Source organism: Protopterus annectens, chromosome 12.part0, assembly GCF_019279795.1.
Source record: "Protopterus annectens isolate FY-2018-M chromosome 12.part0, PAN1.0, whole genome shotgun sequence".
Lineage (NCBI taxonomy): Eukaryota > Metazoa > Chordata > Ceratodontiformes > Protopteridae > Protopterus > Protopterus annectens.
In genome coordinates, this window is record NC_056746.1 from 409292092 (window position 1) to 409309591 (window position 17500).

General features: G+C 40.3%; 1 protein-coding gene across 1 annotated transcript in view; it reads left to right on the top strand.

Annotated features, from left to right (window-relative positions):
* The first annotated feature begins 674 nt into the window (after positions 1 to 674).
* Positions 675 to 17500, top strand: part of LOC122816611 (lectin-like) — a 166809-nt gene continuing 149983 nt past the window's right edge. Inside the window, exons 1-2 of the mRNA XM_044089518.1 lie at positions 675 to 779; positions 8011 to 8056. Of these exons, the coding sequence (XP_043945453.1) occupies positions 8023 to 8056 (34 nt within the window). The 5' untranslated portion in view covers positions 675 to 779; positions 8011 to 8022. The remainder of the gene's footprint in view (positions 780 to 8010; positions 8057 to 17500) is intronic.

Consider the following 17500-nt stretch of genomic DNA (forward strand, 5'->3'; position numbering starts at 1 on the left):
CCTAAGAATACACTACTCAACAGGGAATTGAAATGGCAACTGAGGCTTAGATCTAATGTTTTCCCTGGTTTGAATGAATACATAACAATAAAGCCAGTGCTTATAGCTAAAGCATTTGAAGTATAAAATATTAAATATTATATACGCACTTTAACTGCTTTAATATACAGTTTTTGCAATATATTTAACATATTGCATATGTATGCTGTTTTTAAATATTTTTAAATATTTCTAACAAGTTTATATATGTGTACCAGAACATAGCAATCTATTTAGGACTCCCGTGTCTTTAAATTTTAATTGCAGTTGTATAATGGATCAGTATAAAAGCAATGAGTTGAATTATTTGTTTTATCTAATGAAGTCTTGCATACAAGACAAAAGCATTTATTTTAAGTTCATTAAAGTGCTTGCACCTTGTGAGAGTGCATCTCTGTCTGTTTTAGTTTGCTAATACTAAAATGATGCTTAACGACAGAATGGCAAATATCATGTCTGGGTGATATGAAACATGAAGAATTAGGAGCAAACATGTTTGTTGTTTTTGTTCATTTACTTACGGGAAGAAAGTCAATATATTTAATGTAATGGGGTTACATTCACATCTTTATTGACTTAGATAAGGAAAGTTAATGTTTAACATTTTGATGTTGCAATGATACATTTCACAAAATTTTGGTCTGTATAAATAGCTTCCTTTTTAATGATCATATTCTGGAGGATCGCCTGTCTGCCTGCTTGCTGACCTACTAAGTATCTACTCTGACGACATAACATTTGTAAGTGGACTATAATTCTATCGGTCATCAGTACATCTCTTTTTGTTGTAGCGCTGGGGAAGGGGGTTCTTAACATGCTGCTTAACTCATCTGTTATTTAGAAATATGTAGATAGTGAAATAAGACCAGAATGGCAAAGCGAGCCTCCTCTAAAATATACTTTGGGGCAAGATTAACACCAGAAGCCATGCTTGCATGTAATATCTGACTGCTGGTAGTAGCAGCATTTAAAGAAATTTAAACAAACAGCCACTGAGTGGCAAAACAGACACTCACTGGCTTCATGGCATTATAAAGAAACAGAAAAAAATGAAAGAAAGAAAATTAAATACCACCTTTGTTTGCAAACATTAAATCAGCCTTTCAACATCCATCCACCCAAAACAAATGTGGCTTCCACTTCCTCATCTCCTCCTGCCTATGTTATCTTTGGATATTGGTGGAGAGAAACTGCAGAGACTATAGAATCATGAATGCAAATATCTAATTAAAATCAGGCTGTTAAAAAGGCTGTTGAAGGCTGTTAAAAAGTTTATATATATATATATATATATATATATATATATATATATATATATATGTACATATGGGTCCCCTTCACTCGATCGTTTACAAGTTAAAACCACATATGGCCAAGACCATGTGTTCGAACTTGTAAAAGTTCGATTGGACTGATTGAAGATCTCCGTACAGAGCGGAAAGGGAAGATTTCCCATTTCCACAATGTAGTGCGATCTCGGAGTTGGTATATTTAAGTAAAGTATTCGAACATTTACGAGTTCGAACACATGGTCTCGGCCATATGTGGTTTGAACTTGTAAATGTTTGAACTACTGAAGTAGATATATATATATATATATATATATATATATATATATATATATATATATGTGTGTATTTTTTTTAAAATTTATTTATTTATTTTACATTTGTTAACCGGGATTGACCGACTGAGCTGAAGAGCCCTTTTTCAGCAGAAACCCGGGGAGAAAACTTCCAACACATTAAACAATTTTTATTATAAATTAGCATTAAACAGCAATGTTTTTAGGATTCTTATAAGGCATTAATTAGCAATACAATGTTAAGCAGTGTCAATAATCAGGAGTATAGAAAAACAATATGTATGCAGATCTGAACTTCTCTACAAGCCTCCTTTAAGGCATGAACATAAAACTGAAAATACAAGTTTATACCAATCTTCAGGTGCTTTACTCTTTACCTCTGTTTAGTGTAGCTGGGCAGGAAGACGAGATAAAAGAAAAAAAGTTAGTCATGGCCAATTACTTTGCTTACCACCTCAGAACTGTATAACAACACGTCTTTGAGTTTCAGCTTTTATAATTTTCTTTTTTTGTTGTTTTTTGTTCCTTATCCAGATTAGCTCACTGCGTAGACATATTTTGTTTCAGATGTGACCTGGATGCTAGAGATGCAGTTTGAAAATGGAAGCTGTGGGACTCCAACACCAGTTAGCACAATGTTAAGCTTTAGTAGTTGATACTCTTAAAACATTTTTGCTAAAAATCTAGATCTACCACACCAACAGCTTAATAGTAATGGGAGACTGGGAGCTTATCTGTTTAATTGATTATGTAACATTGAGTTAGCTTTAATCCAAAATTCATCTCTATGTTATCAGTATAATATAATACATCATGAGTCTTAATCTCATAGTACCTGTTCCACTGGGTTTCTATGTTGGAAGATTCTGTAAACCATTTTAATAGTATTAAAATCCATTTGTGAATTTCTAGAGTTTAATATATACTTTTCTACAAATGATTGTTTCTTCTAAAAATCAATAATACTGTAAGATCTTACATTGAAAGGTCACATATATTTTTTCAGGACATTTCTCATATAAACAGACTGTCTGTGCTGGAAGGTTTGAATGGGACATTAGTAACTACAAAATGTATGAGATTAATACTTTTTGGGTCATTTTGAATAAATCCAAAATAATTTTCCTCTAAACTAATACAGATTCATGGAGCAATTGAAAATATATTTGATGGCCTCTTCAAATAAAAAAGTAATGTTGCTGTTGCTGGGATTCAGAAATGTTGTCAGCAGTGGTAAGCCCTTTTTACCACTGGCAGTAGAAGTTTCTGATTCAATGACAGCCTTACCACAGTGTTTTACGTCAAACAGGTGCAGCACCATGGTGGCTTGTCTCTTTGACCTTACGTAAATGCTACTGATACATTCCAGGAGAGCAGCATATGATAATTAGCCATATGCTAACCCCCAAATATGCCTGCAGTAAGTGCTTTGTGCAGCTAAGCGATTCATAGAACTGATTCGCTATGTAAATCCTTACCACTAGCCACAGTATATAACTTGGCAAAAAGGTTGCATCCACCCATTACACTCAGTCAGAGAGATCATGTTAGAGGTAAGTGCTGTGTGTTTAGCGGATAGGTAGTGTAGGGGTATGTATTTTTGTGCCTATGTGCATGAGTGTATGTGGAGGTATGAATGGTGCAAGGTAAGAGTGTAGGAGTGTATGAGTGTATGTGTATGTGCTCTAAATGGGGAGTTAGTTAGGGGAAAGATATGGTAGTTGTGTGTGTGTGTGTGTGTGTGTGTGTGTGTGTGTGTGTGTGTGTGTGTGTGTGTGTGTGTGTGTGTGTGTGTGTGTATGTGTGTGTATGTGTGTGTGTAAATGGGGATAGATAGGGTAGGTGTGTTTGTGTGTGTGTGCTCTCAGTTGTAGGAGTGTGTACAATGTAAAATGACTTATTTTGTGTATGTGTATGTGTGTGTGTGTGTGTGTGTGTGTGTGTGTGTGTGTGTGTGTGTGTGTGTGTGTGTGTGTGTGTGTGGTGTAATGTATGTGTATGTGAGGGGTGTGTGTGTGTGGTGTAATGTATGTGTATGTGAGGGGGGGGTTGCCATACTTAATCTCTCTGACTAATTAGCAGGTCCTATAATACTAGAGGGCACTTGACATCAGAGACCATTAAATATACCCCTAGGGCACTTCAGGACTTACTAGAGCAACAGGTTATACAGCCCAAAAGACCAGGGACAGTCTTGCACCATCCCCTAATGCACTTAAAAGTTAGTAAAACACAGGTTTTGGTGGAAGAAACGTAACAAAAAGAATTATGGAATTCTAATGTCTGTCATATTGACTGACTGTTATGGTGTGTGCTCTGTTTCTGGAGAAAGCCAGGGAGGAACAGTGGATAATAATACAGAGTGTTTCTAATTATTACTCTAATCTACTTAAAGAGTTAAAAGAGCAACAGGTCTTGCTTCATGAAGCATTTTCTGAATAACAATATTGAAACTCTAATAAATGGCATAATTGGCTGGCTGTAATCATTAATGATTTATGAAGGGATGGGGAAAAATAAGAAGCAACAGCAGGAATGTTCTTTTTTCTTAGGGACATGTAAGAGTAATGCCGTTTTGTGTGTGTGTGTGTGTGTGTGTGTGTGTGTGTGTGTGTGTGTGTGTGTGTGTGTGTGTGTTTTTCAGAAGGTGTGCATGCGAATGTGCTTGAAAGCATGTATGTGATGAGCAAACGAATGTGATGGGTGCCTGTGCTAACAGAGTGCATCAGCTGCTACAGGTAATTGCAAACAGGGCAGCAGAAAAGGGCATTTTAGTCCTTGGGGAATTCCAGAGCAATTCAGAGACATGCAGATTATTTGCTAATGAAGTCCTTTCTATTTATTATTTTATTTATTTTAGATTTGGTGACCAGGAAAATCCGACTGGATGCTTGTCCATTTTCAGCAGACGCCCGGGTAGAAAAGCTCCACTGTAAAATTCAGCTAAAAATTACAAGCAATACAGAGGCGTTCACATTCATAGAGTAACAGACTTAACATAGCTAAGTAACATATTATTCGTGCTTAGTGCAAGTTAACATACAGGTATTATTCATGCTTAGTGCAAGTTAACATACAGGTATTATTCATGCTTAGTGCAAGTTAACATACAGGTATTATTCATGCTTAGTGCAAGTTAACATACAGGTATTATTCATGCTTAGTGCAAGTTAACATACAGGTATTATTCGTGCTTAGTGCAAGTTAACATACAGGTATTATTCATGCTTAGTGCAAGTTAACATGCAGGTATTATTCATGCTTAGTGCAAGTTAACATACAGGTATTTTTCATGCTTAGTGCAAGTTAACATACAGGTATTATTCATGCTTAGTTCAAGTTAACATACAGGTATTATTCATGCTTAGTGCAAGTTAACATACAGGTATTATTCATGCTTAGTTCAAGTTAACATATCAGGTATGACGGTTGACATAGATCAGTTTAAGGGAAAGTAAGATTCAAGTTTAACAGTTTGGGATAGGATACACTCAAGTATTCAGTTTAAGATTTAGTTATTCCATACTAGTGAGGTAGAGTAGAACAGAATAGTGAAGGAGTTGGTAGGTAGAGGGGAAGAAATTGTAACTGGATATTAGATAGTGGGAATAAGTAGTAGGGGTGTAATAGGGAAGGTTGAAAGGATGTTGGGATATGTATGGGAGGTAGGAAAAAGAGGTGTTTGAGTAGCTGATGTAGGGGTATAGAGTGTAAGGTGAGGGGTGGGATGGGGATTTAGCCAGGTGGTGAGCATTGTGTAGATCCATGAGTGCCTGAGGTGTTCCTTCAAGAGTTTTTAAAATATGTCCTTTGAGACAGCTGAGGTAATAGACGTGGGCAGGGAGTTCCAGATTTTGCCAATATAGTTGGGGAAGAGGGAGTCACCTGCTGTGTTGTTGGTTTTTGTAATCTTAATTAGTCTTTTGTTGCTAGAGCAAAGTTGTCTGGTATTAGCTTGGGGTACTAGCAGATTAGCCAGTGATGGGGTTTTGTCTGGGAATAATAACAGGTCATGGGCAAAGGATAGTTGATAATAATTCAGTAGATTAGGAAATTCAAGCCAGTCAAGTTGCATTAGGGATAGGGAGTGGTGGGCATGATAGGGTGCACCTGTTGCAAATTTTGTAATTTGATTATAGCAAGTGTTGAGATTGTCAATTTCGGTTTTAGGTAGGTTGGTCAGTATTGGCGAGGAATAGAATAGTGTTGAGAGGTGAATCTGAGCAATTGTTATCCTAGCAGTTTGTGTTAGGAAGGGTTTATTTTTATATAGACTGTTCAGTTTTTTTGTAATATTTTTAATGGTTTGGTTAATATGATGATCAAATTTGAGGTTATTATCAATGGTAACTCCTAGCAATTAGGTGTGAGTGTCAGTGGAGATGATGGTCCCATCTCTGGAGACTATGCTAAATGGAATGTGTTTGGTGGTAATTTTGGTGGGTGGGAACAGTAATATTTTGTTTTTTGGGAGGTTTGCAGGTAATGTGTCTCTGAATTATTAGTTTCCACAATCACACTAAAAGGCCCCCATTGCTATAGCTGAATTGCTCACAGACAAACCTATTTCAGAATCCTTACTCATATAATTCTGACCATGCCTAAATCAGTACTCCTATTATACAAAGTGTTAGCAATGTTTTCAAATGGCATTTTCAAAATGACATTTGGAAAATCTTTCTTTACTATTATTTCATGAAGTCTAACAGAACTTGTTTTGAACATGGTGTTGGTTAGAGGAATATAAACTTTCTTAGAGAGCAAAGAAACCTTGCAGCTGAAGGTAATATGAAAATAAATGTAGTATGTCTATCAAAATTCCAAGACAGTAAAATACTGTTGTTCTGTGTAAATGTATGCAGTGCTTATTATTACCTTATACCGATGTTTGATATAAGCTTTAGATGATTTTTTGATGGACAGCGATCAGCTTGTAATATAAATGAGAGTGTAAGAAAAGATCTCGTATCTTATCAAAATAAAGAATTACATATTTAATGCTGTGAAATTTTAAATAATATCATAACTTGTAATATAGATTTCTAATAGTGAATAAATGCCTTTTAGCAAAACAGTTAATATACCTGTTGCCTTTCCACTTTTTTCTCAAGCTGACATTATAGTCGATGTATGTACGTATATATATATATATATATATATATATATATATATATATATATATATGTGTATATATGCCTCTGTGTGCGAGAGTTCATTAGTGAGTTGTATGTCCTACCAGAATATTGTGTTGCACTATGAATGAGGTGCTAAGCGACACTTACACATAAAATATGTTATCTGTATATTGCAATAAACAAGGAATGCTGTACCATACATATGGGAGGTATACGACACACACACACACACACACACACACACACACACACACACACACACGCACACACGCACACACGCACACGCACGCACACACACGCACACACACACACACACACACACACACACACACACACACACACACACACACACACACACACACACACACACACGCACTTTACAACACCAGAAGACTCTGCATCTCAACTAAATATCAGTGCCAATTTCCAAAATATTGGCATTTCAGAATATTAACTCTATGTTAAATTAGAGGTCCTGACAAGAGCACAACCATTATAAATGAGGGTTTGTTAAGGGGTAAACCTTCTGCACTCCTTGATGTAACAGACTGTGCTACCCAGATCCTTACCCGCTGAATTATTTTGTTTCAAAGGTTGAATGACCTCAGAGGGGATAATATTATCCAGGTTTCCATGAACCAACTGACTGCACTCGTGTCTGATGTCATAATAATTAAGTGGCTGCACTGTGGACATGTAACCCTTTACAGTGCTGGGCACTGGGGACTTCTTCCCATACAAAAGAGTTTTAAGCAAGTACACTTCCATTTGAAGTTTGCTCTCTATGTAGCTTTCATACATATTTTACTAGACAGTTTTGTGATTCATGTTTACTGATTGTTGGGAAGTTGTCATTTGTGTCTCGTGATGGGAAATTTCAGTCAATGTTTTGTGTTGTGCTCTCATGCAGATGTACTGCTCCCCTATAGTGGTGTTTGATATTGGCTTTAGAAGTTTTTTTATTGTATAGCAGTTAGCTTGTAACAGAAATGAAAATGTAAGAAAACATCTAGTATTTTGTCAAAATACAGAAGCAGCTTTAATTGGAAAAATGCCAATTATATTTGTTTGTATCCTGTGTTATGCACTTATGGTGGTGCTAAATCCTGACTGAAATGAATTCATATTTACCAGTAAACACAGTATAAGTAAGCTGAATACATTGAATGTGCTGCACATATTTAACATTTAAAATTCGAAAACATGGCAATCAACAAATACTTATATTGATCTCTTGTTTTTTTTTCCTAGATATTCTCCAACATGACATGTGTTACCTTCCTAGCTTTGATAGCAGGTAAAGATTTTTCTCTTTGACTTGAGTTTTTACAGTATATTTTACAGCATTAGATTTCTCTGTGAAGAATTTCTTGGATTTAGTGTTTACAAAGTGTGCATTAGCTCTACAGAAACGACAGCAATACCCCTGAATATATGCCTGTTAGAATGTTATATTTATTTAAAAAAACTACAAGAATGACCCAGCCAAACCAGAACATTTACTGGGCTATTCCTTAAACTTCTTGTAGTGGAGGCCTATGTGATGTATGCAAATGACCCCTTAAGGACATACCATTGTTTCTGCTGCATGTCTTCTAAAAGCCAATGATGTTTTGTTTTTCTTTAAAGTTTTTACTGGAGCATTCATCCATCCATACATCATTTTTTTATAATGTTTGCACATGGGGAGAGGGTGTCACATCAATAGTGGCCTTCATCTAGGACCAGTATTCACATTGTTCGGTGGTTAGCCCTTCCACGGTTGTTCTTCCATGGCACACACAACCACTCACACCTATGGCCAGTTTAGATTGTCCAATCCACCTACTGCATGTCTTTGGAATGTGGGAGAAAACTGGAGTACCCACAGAAAACCCATGTTCTGTAACTTACTTTGATTTAGCAAAGAATTTTAACATTATCCCCCACTCTGGAACCATCAACAAACTGGTCAAACTCAAAATAAATCCCAGTGTAACCCCATGGATTGCTGACTGTCTCATTGCCAAATACCACTATTAGAATTAATGTTTCGCTATCCTCTAAGACACTTGTCATCAGTGATGTATATTAGAGCTCTGTTTTCAGACCTCTTCTCTTTTGCATGTATTAATGTCAAATCTGGCACTAAAGGCATTTGGCTGACCAAGTTCTTGAATAATGTCAAGCTTTGAGCTATCTTCTCCTGTGGACAATAGTATTCAGCAAGAAGGTCTAACTCAGACAAATTTGTGGTGGTAGGATTATGTTCTAAAGGTGAACATCAAAAAATATAGCTTGGGAAGCAGGTAATCTCACATACCTACCCTCTCTCTCTCTCTCTCTCTATATATATATATATATATATATACATATATATATATGTATATATATATATATATATATATGTATATAACACCAGCACAACTCCTTAAAATAGACACTGTGACTCACTAGAGATCTAGTCCCCTTTTTGAGAAGAGGCAATCATTCCCCTCTATTTGTCCCTCATCTGGACCATAGAAGAATGCAATTTCGTCTCTTGCATGTTCCTTTTTAAATACTTGACCTAATGTAATAAAATCATGGTATTTCCTTATTAGAAACAGTCTTAGGTATGAGCTGCCTATGTTATCCATTTATCCAATGCATCTGAAAGCACTATTTCTCTTCTCTGTTTCCTGTAGATCCACACGGGGAGATCTATACCTGGCATACAGTGCTGTAACTGACCCAGTCCAGCTTGATCTCCTTCATATCCATAAAACTGATAGTAGCACAAATGCAAGATCAAGGAAACTAAATCTATATTGCAACATATATAGAACTTACTAGCATGACAGATCTCTCTTCCAATGAATTTCCCCACCTCTGGAAGAAAGTCCTACTCTCGCTAAAGAAATGCATGCCCTTCACCATCTTCAAACTTAACCGGGACAGCTGGATGAGAAACCACAAATTTCTCCTCAACCTAGCCCCTTGTCCCTTATGGAGAAGAGGAGTAACTAGCTGGGTTTACTGGTGAGATTATAGTGGGTTTGGCATTCTTAAAAAGCTTAATTGGTATATTGCATTGTAACAACCTATGAACCTCTGAACAAAGGGGGCACAAATTACCCAAGCAGAGATATACATCAGGGTGTAGAAATGGGCGCACACATTTTTACCATTTATGTCAGTTTCATTAAGTTCTTGGGACTGCATCAAAAATAAATAAATAAATAAAAAGGTAACAACGAATGTCAAAATGTCTTAAAATGATTAAATATAAGGAAAAATATCAATGTATTTAAATCATCCATAGGCAAAATACACTAGAGTTCACTTTGGAATAAAATTGCGATGAACATTGGAAAACTAAACTATTAAGATTTGGATAGGTAAAACACATATCACAGTGCCACATAGGAAAGATGGCATAAAGGTGGCCAGCTTCTGTAACCATATAGGAATTACAGCTGATACTAGGCCAGCCTTTGATAATCATATTAACGATAAGCATAGTTCCACCATCTGAGTTTATGAACTATCCCCTGGATTCTGCAAGCCTTGCACAGAGTGTAGGATTAGTGCAGGAGCTCTAGCAGGCAATATGTCTGCCATGCAATCCAGGAATAGCCTGCAGGGGCATGCACGAGCACTCCTGCAACTAGTCCATGGACTCAGCCTCTGTATTCAAATTACTCCATTTGCAGGAAAAATCCATGAAAATTAGATGAATTTGCAATCCAGGAAGCTAGAAACTGGCCGTGCAATACTAGTGTGATCTGCAGAAATGTACTCGGTTAGTAACCGAGTACATTTCTGCAAAATCCAAAACGGAGCCGTGACAGCTCCAAATAAAGGCTGCATATCAGTCAGGAAGCATGCCAATGGCCAAGTATAAGGCCATTGGCATTGAAAACAGCCTAAAAAATAAAAAAAATCAACTTTTATTTTTTTTAGCTGATCTTGGCTGTTAAAGCGTAGAGCAGCGGCGCACAAACGGGATCTGGGAGAAAATAAGAAAATAAACCTAAAATAAGCATTCTAACTAAAATCACTATTCTGCCATTAAAGTCAATGGCAGGCAGAAGACAACATGGCCATGTAGTAGTGGTTGCTAAGGGGGGAGGCTCAGTGTGAGACATGTAACTATGCATTAGCAGGCAATCCTATGCAAATGAGGGGAATGATAGTGAATCCCATTTTCCCCAGCATGCTAGACAGGTCCCAACAGTGTAAGAGCAGGAATAGCTTGGTGCAAGCCTAGGAGTTAGTTGACATCATGGGTGTGTGTGTCAGGCATACTGTAAGTGGATTGGAGCCCTGTGGCTTAGGTTTGCTCCTAGCTAAGCACAGCTAAGCAAGGGGGTTTGTCTGAGTCTGCCTAGCACTCTTTACATTGCCTAAGAGCGGGTTTTAAAGAAAAAAAAAGGTAAACCAGGAAATAGCAGCTCTGTGCACATTTGAGCACTGTATTTGTGTGGCAAGCCCCTGGGCTTAAACAGGAAGGCAATGGGAAGGGAAAACAGCAGTAGGAAGTTAATCAAGGAGAACTTGCATAGCTGGAAGGTGAAATGCATCAGCATCAGCCAGTTACACAGGCAGCAGACCAGACCAGCCCAGAACACTACTATAAACCATGCAAACACCTTTCCCTCTGATTTTTCCCAAACTCTACACCACCGGTGTATACAAGCAGGGAACTTTTAACAATCAAAGCTACAAAATGATAGGGGCTGCAGCAGGCAACATACAATAACATGTGCAAGAGGCTGAGGGTGGTGAGGATGTGAATGCTGCAGATCAACCCACAGTGAGGAGATGGAGAAGTGTGTACAGACCCAGGGTAACCTACCAGGGGCTACATGAGCTGGAGATAGTGGAGCACTATAGGGTGGACATGGACCTCTTACAGCAAATTGTTGAGCTGTGAAAGCCACGCCTGACACACAGAACTGACCGAGGGGAACCTGTATGTGTAGGCCTAGGAATACTAGCCACAGGTACCTCCCCAAGCTCAACTGGGGATATCATGGGGATCTCACAGGCATCAGCATCCAGAGTATTCCACCAGTTCCTGGATGCCATGTTAGCACATGCCAGTGAACATGTATATTTCCTCAACACCCGTGAGTTGATGGCCAGCAATATGCATCTTTTCCACCAAATAGCAGAATACCCTGAGGTAGTGGAAGTTATAGACTGCACACGCATACGCATCAAAGCACCACCCGATGATCAGGCGAGGGCCTACATCAACTGCAGGGGTCTCCCCTCCATCAACTGCCAGGTTGTGTGCAATACCCAGGGCATTATAATGAATGTGTGTGCTGGCTGCCCTGGAAGCTATCACGATTCCCACATCTGGCATCTGACACAGCTGTACCAGAGATTTGCCAATGGGGACATCCCCTATGGTCACTTAGTGGGGAATGCTGGTTTCACACTGGAGTCATGGCTGATGACACCCATCAGAAATGCACACACACCTGAACAAGAATGCCATAATGAGGCACACGCACAGACCAGACTTATAATAGAGCATGCTTTTGGGATGCTCAAGTCACGGTTCCGGTGCCTGGACACATCCGGTGGAGCCTTGCAGTACTCACCAGCTACAAGTACTCAAATTGTTATGGTATGTGCCATGCTATACAGTATGATCCTGCAGAAACAGCTGCAGCAGGAACAGTACGGGGCAGGGCCAGACAGCCCCCACCAATGCCAAGGCCTGCACAGGCACAGAGTAACTCGGAGGAGAAACAACCTGAGCCTACCCCAGTAGGCAGATGAAGGCATGCCCAGTATGCCCTGCCCTTGGCAAAGAGGCAATGCATAGCACATACACTGACACAGTAGGGACCCAGGGAATGACACCTCTCTCTGACTTGCACATAGAGTAAAATGGATGCCAAACATGACACTACCTGTGCTCAACCATGTATAGAAAGTGTACTATGTGCAGCCGACATAGGCAGCCCTCCAGCATCATCCTCAATCTGGCACACCCACAAGATAAGTCAATCAACCTTCCAATTACCAAATGGAGTAGAATGTGTCATTACCTTTATCTATGGTATGGATGTGAGCATGGAAGGGAATTGGGTGGCTGAATGTTATGGCAGCAGATAGTAGACACCCATAGTGGCACCATGACATCTGTAACACACACTGGAGTCACCATAGTAGCCAGTACTACAGAGGGTGACAACACCCACTGCAGGAAATGTGCTGGGTGACATGTGTGTCCATATGACTCACACATGCCAGTCATGGAGGTTTACATACCCAACAACAGTCTCAGCCAGCAGAACAGGTGTAGACAAACCCAAACAGAGCCTGTGCTATGGCCTCTGAATGATGCCTATGGGTAACCACCCTCCCAGGCCTACACAGACTACAGCAGGTCAGGCAGTGGGATGTTAGTTCTGAAGTGTAGGAAGTCAGACACTAACATGTAGGGTAACCAAAGCTAAGACCTGTATTACACTGATATGCCTCTAGTCAGTATGATAGGCTAGAATACAGAATGAAATGGAGTACCTGACATACCAGTACAGTCATAGCAAATGTGTGCAAGTGCCAGGTGTGCCCCCCCATCCTATGTAGATATGTAGAAACTGTAAGGTGTGCCCCCAATCATGTGTAAAAATGTAGAAACAGTCAGGTGCCCTCCCAATCCTGTGTAGAAATGTAGTAACATTCAGGTGTGCCCCTCCCAATCCTGTGTAGAAATGCAGCAACAGTCAGGTGTACCCACCCCCCACTCCCATGTAGACATGTAGAAACAGTCAGGTGTGCCCCTACCCCCAATCCAGCATAGAAATGTAGTAACAGTCAGGTGTGCCCCCCCAAATCTGGTGTGGAAATGTAGAAACAGTCAGGTGTGTACCCCCACAATCCTATGTAGAAATATAGTAACAGTCAGGTGTGCACCCCCCATGCCTATGTAGACATGTGGAAACAGACAGGTCTTCCCCTTCCACCAATCCAGTGTAGAAATGTAGTGACACTCAGGTGTGCCCCCCAAGCCTGTGTAGAAATGTAGTAACATGGATGAGTAGGTATAATACGAGTGGAGCACAGATGCCCAGAGATTGCCAAGGTAGCAGGATAGGTTGTAGCATTTACGCAATATGCAGGTCTGTGTGTGTTAGAATGGTGGGTGTTTCATAATGTGTGAGAGTGGTCAGTATGTATGCATGTTGAGGTAAGACCTGGTGGCCATTGCCTACTATTGCTGATGACAGGGACAGGCCCTCATGACTGCAGTGACAAAGACATTCCCCACCAGTATAACACATAATAGCAGGAAGCCATTGTAAACATATGATGGTAATATGTGTCACCACCTGAAAGACTGACATGGCATGGCTGTTGGGCTAGATATACAAGGAGTGCGCAGGGAAATGTACCCCAGACGTACGGTATATATTGTGTCACTGTGAAATGGAGACACCCTTGGATGTGTACATATAGGTATGCATCACAGTAACTGGGCCTGTAGTAGTGGATACCACTGATGTCTGCCTGAACACCTGCAGATCACAAAGAAGGTAGGACTGATGTAGTGGGAATCAGCTGATGTACCTGCACATGCCAGCATAACTGTAATGCCCCATGCATATCTGTGTGTCAGATGCAAGTAGTGTCCATAGCACACATGCACCCAGCTACACAAACACCACCCACAGGCACCTCTCTGGCAATATTCCTGCTGTGGGGAATGGGTACATTAAGACCCCACCTGTATATAACAATAGCGGAAGACTGCAGCATGCAGTGCAGGTGTCCCATACAGGTGTGCCCCTAGCTGTAGGTAGCACCCTGCCAGCATCCACATCACCTGATCAAGACTGATAGAAGGTATTGGCATGAACACCTATCACACCTACACTGTCACCCTAGGGAATATACTGTATGGTGGTCTGTGACTGTAGGACTGACAGAATGCAAAGGACTGCCACATCTGACCTACAGCAACACCTAATGCCTCACAGGCATCTGCCAAAGGCCTGTGTCTCACATGTATTGCCAATGCATGTTATGTCATGGATACCCAAATAACAACATAACACACTCCACATAAGCCATATGCAAGGCCATGTGGACAAACCACAGTAACATGTCTACCATGTCCCACTGGATGAACTGTAGACCAACACCAACACACAGCTGTGATGGGGTGATAACCTTAGGGAAAGTATCAGAGAATGTATGCATAATGTATGGAAGAGGTTAGAATAACAGAGGGGGGGTGTGGGAGCATGGGCAACATGGAATGTGCAGGGTCCGACATCAAGCTGTGTGTGCACACTATCCCTAGCTGCAAACACATAAATGGGTGGCTACTCACCTGCCCATACACCACAATAGGGTAAATGTCCTGACCCATAGCCCCTGCCTCTGGCTAACCTGTGCAAACCTGTACAGCTGTGAGGCATTGTCACAGCAAGATAAGGCCATACTGTCATGTTGATGAGCGGACAAGTACGGGATCCTCTGCCAGCACTGCACCAAGGTGCTGAACTGGATACACAAACCCAGCACCAAGTGTCTGCAGCTCCCCTCCAGAAAGGCATAATTTACCATGAATACGTAGGTGTCTGTCCACAATACCGGAAACAGCTGCAGTCACCCTTGTCTTCCAAGTCATCACTGTGAGAAATAATGTCCACTTGACAGTACAAGAGGACAGAAACCATCACTGTACCTCACTACCGCCCTCTAAGATCAAACGGAATATGACACCACCCAGGAAGCTTATCATACTAACTCTTTTTCCCCTCCTACTTGTCCCTTACCTAGCTACCCAATATGAAACCTGGTCTTACATAGGCTTCCACCACCCAGGCTACCAAACCAACCCCTCCCCCATAATTAACAACAGAGGCCATGACTCAACTCCCTACTCACCCTCCTTGTTAGAACTCGAACGCTATGTAATTATCAAACCTACCAATATTAGGCCAAATGATAAACATTACTACAAACTTCTACTCAAAGCCCTCAAATTCATTACCACTCTGAATCACAGACTAGCCACAGATGGTGATATCCACCCCAGCCCTGGCCCTTCCCCTCCCCTCCACTCAATTCTAATTCCACCCTATCCTCCCCTCCACTTCTCAATCTAAACTCTAGACCCTTTAACTCTCTTCTGACGTGTCATCTAAACATCAGAAGTGTAAACAATAAGATTCACAACCTACATGCCCTTTTAGCTACTTGTTCCCCAGACCTACTATGTCTCACAGAAACCTGGCTTAAACCAAGTACGAAAGACACACAGATAATCCCACCAGGGTATGATATACTAAGAGCAGACCGAATAACTCGTAAAGGTGGCGGTTTAGCCATACTCTACAAAAATACATTACAAATCTCCCTTGCCTCTCCACAACCCCTCCTAACAAACAATGCCGAAATTCTACTTGTAAAACTTCAACCAAACAAACATAAAAGCATAAATATAGCATGTATTTACATCCCCCCAGGCAACAATAATAACAAAACCTTAGAGGACTTTCTCCACTGGTTAACTCAAATTCACCCCCAGGAATCCATAGTGTTAGGTGACTTCAACATCGATTGGAATTCCTTCTCATCTAGCTCCCCATCTAGCAACCTAAATCTACATGGCTTTTCTCAGCTCATATCCACTCCTACCAGACTAGGTAAACCCCAAAACAAAGACAGCATCCTGGACTGGATCCTTACTAATAAAGATCCTGACCAGTACTCAGCAGGTACTCACCCAGAGGACATGAGTGATCACTTACTCACCTATGTTATCAAATTCAAGAAAATCACCCCCCTTCTTACAACCATAAAAAAAATCAGAAACAATAATAAATTCAACGCCTCCATTTTTCAAACTGAACTTAAAGCCCACAACTGGACAATACTCAAGTCTCTTCCTCTTGAAGAGGCAGTTATCTACTTCAACACCACCTTCCTCAAGATTCTAGATTCCCATGCTCCAATACGGTCCATTAGAACTAAAACCAAAACCGCACCATGGCTCTCTAAGGAAACAAAATCCAAAATCCTATCTAGAAACAAGATATGGGTCACATAGCGTACCTCTAAAGACCCACACACCCACCAAACCTTCCGGCAACTTAGAAATGAAACTAAAAGAATGATCTTAAATGATAAAAACAACTTCTTCCTCCACCTCCAACACAAACACCTTAATAATCCACAAAAATTCTGGGCAGGCTTAAACAAGCTCCTGCACCCAGGCCAGGCAACCACCCCCACTCCAACAACTTGCAAACAACAGTGCCCTGTAAACATTGCTAACACATTCAATAATTTCTTCACAGAAACTATACAATCCCTGGCCACACAATTCAAACAAACAACCAGCCCACTCCACTACCCATGCCAACAGAATACGACAACTACATCAGATCATCTATTTACCTTCGATCCAGTACCCATATCCTCTATAACATCTCTTCTTAAAAAATTAAAACCCACTAAGCTAGCAGCTGACCTTCTCCCAGCTGAGTTTCTGCAAAAAGCAGCTGAGGCCATTTCCTATCCCGTCTCCATAATTATAAACCGTACCTTGTCAGAAGCCTTCATCCCCTCCATATGGAAAATGTCCCACATTATTCCTCTCCATAAAGGTGGTAGCTCACTAGAGCTAACCAACTACAGACGTATAGCTATACTCTCACCCCTGGCCAAAATTATGGAAAAGTGTGTCCACAAACAACTGATGGAACACCTCACCAAAAATAAAATTCTAGCCAACTCCCAACAT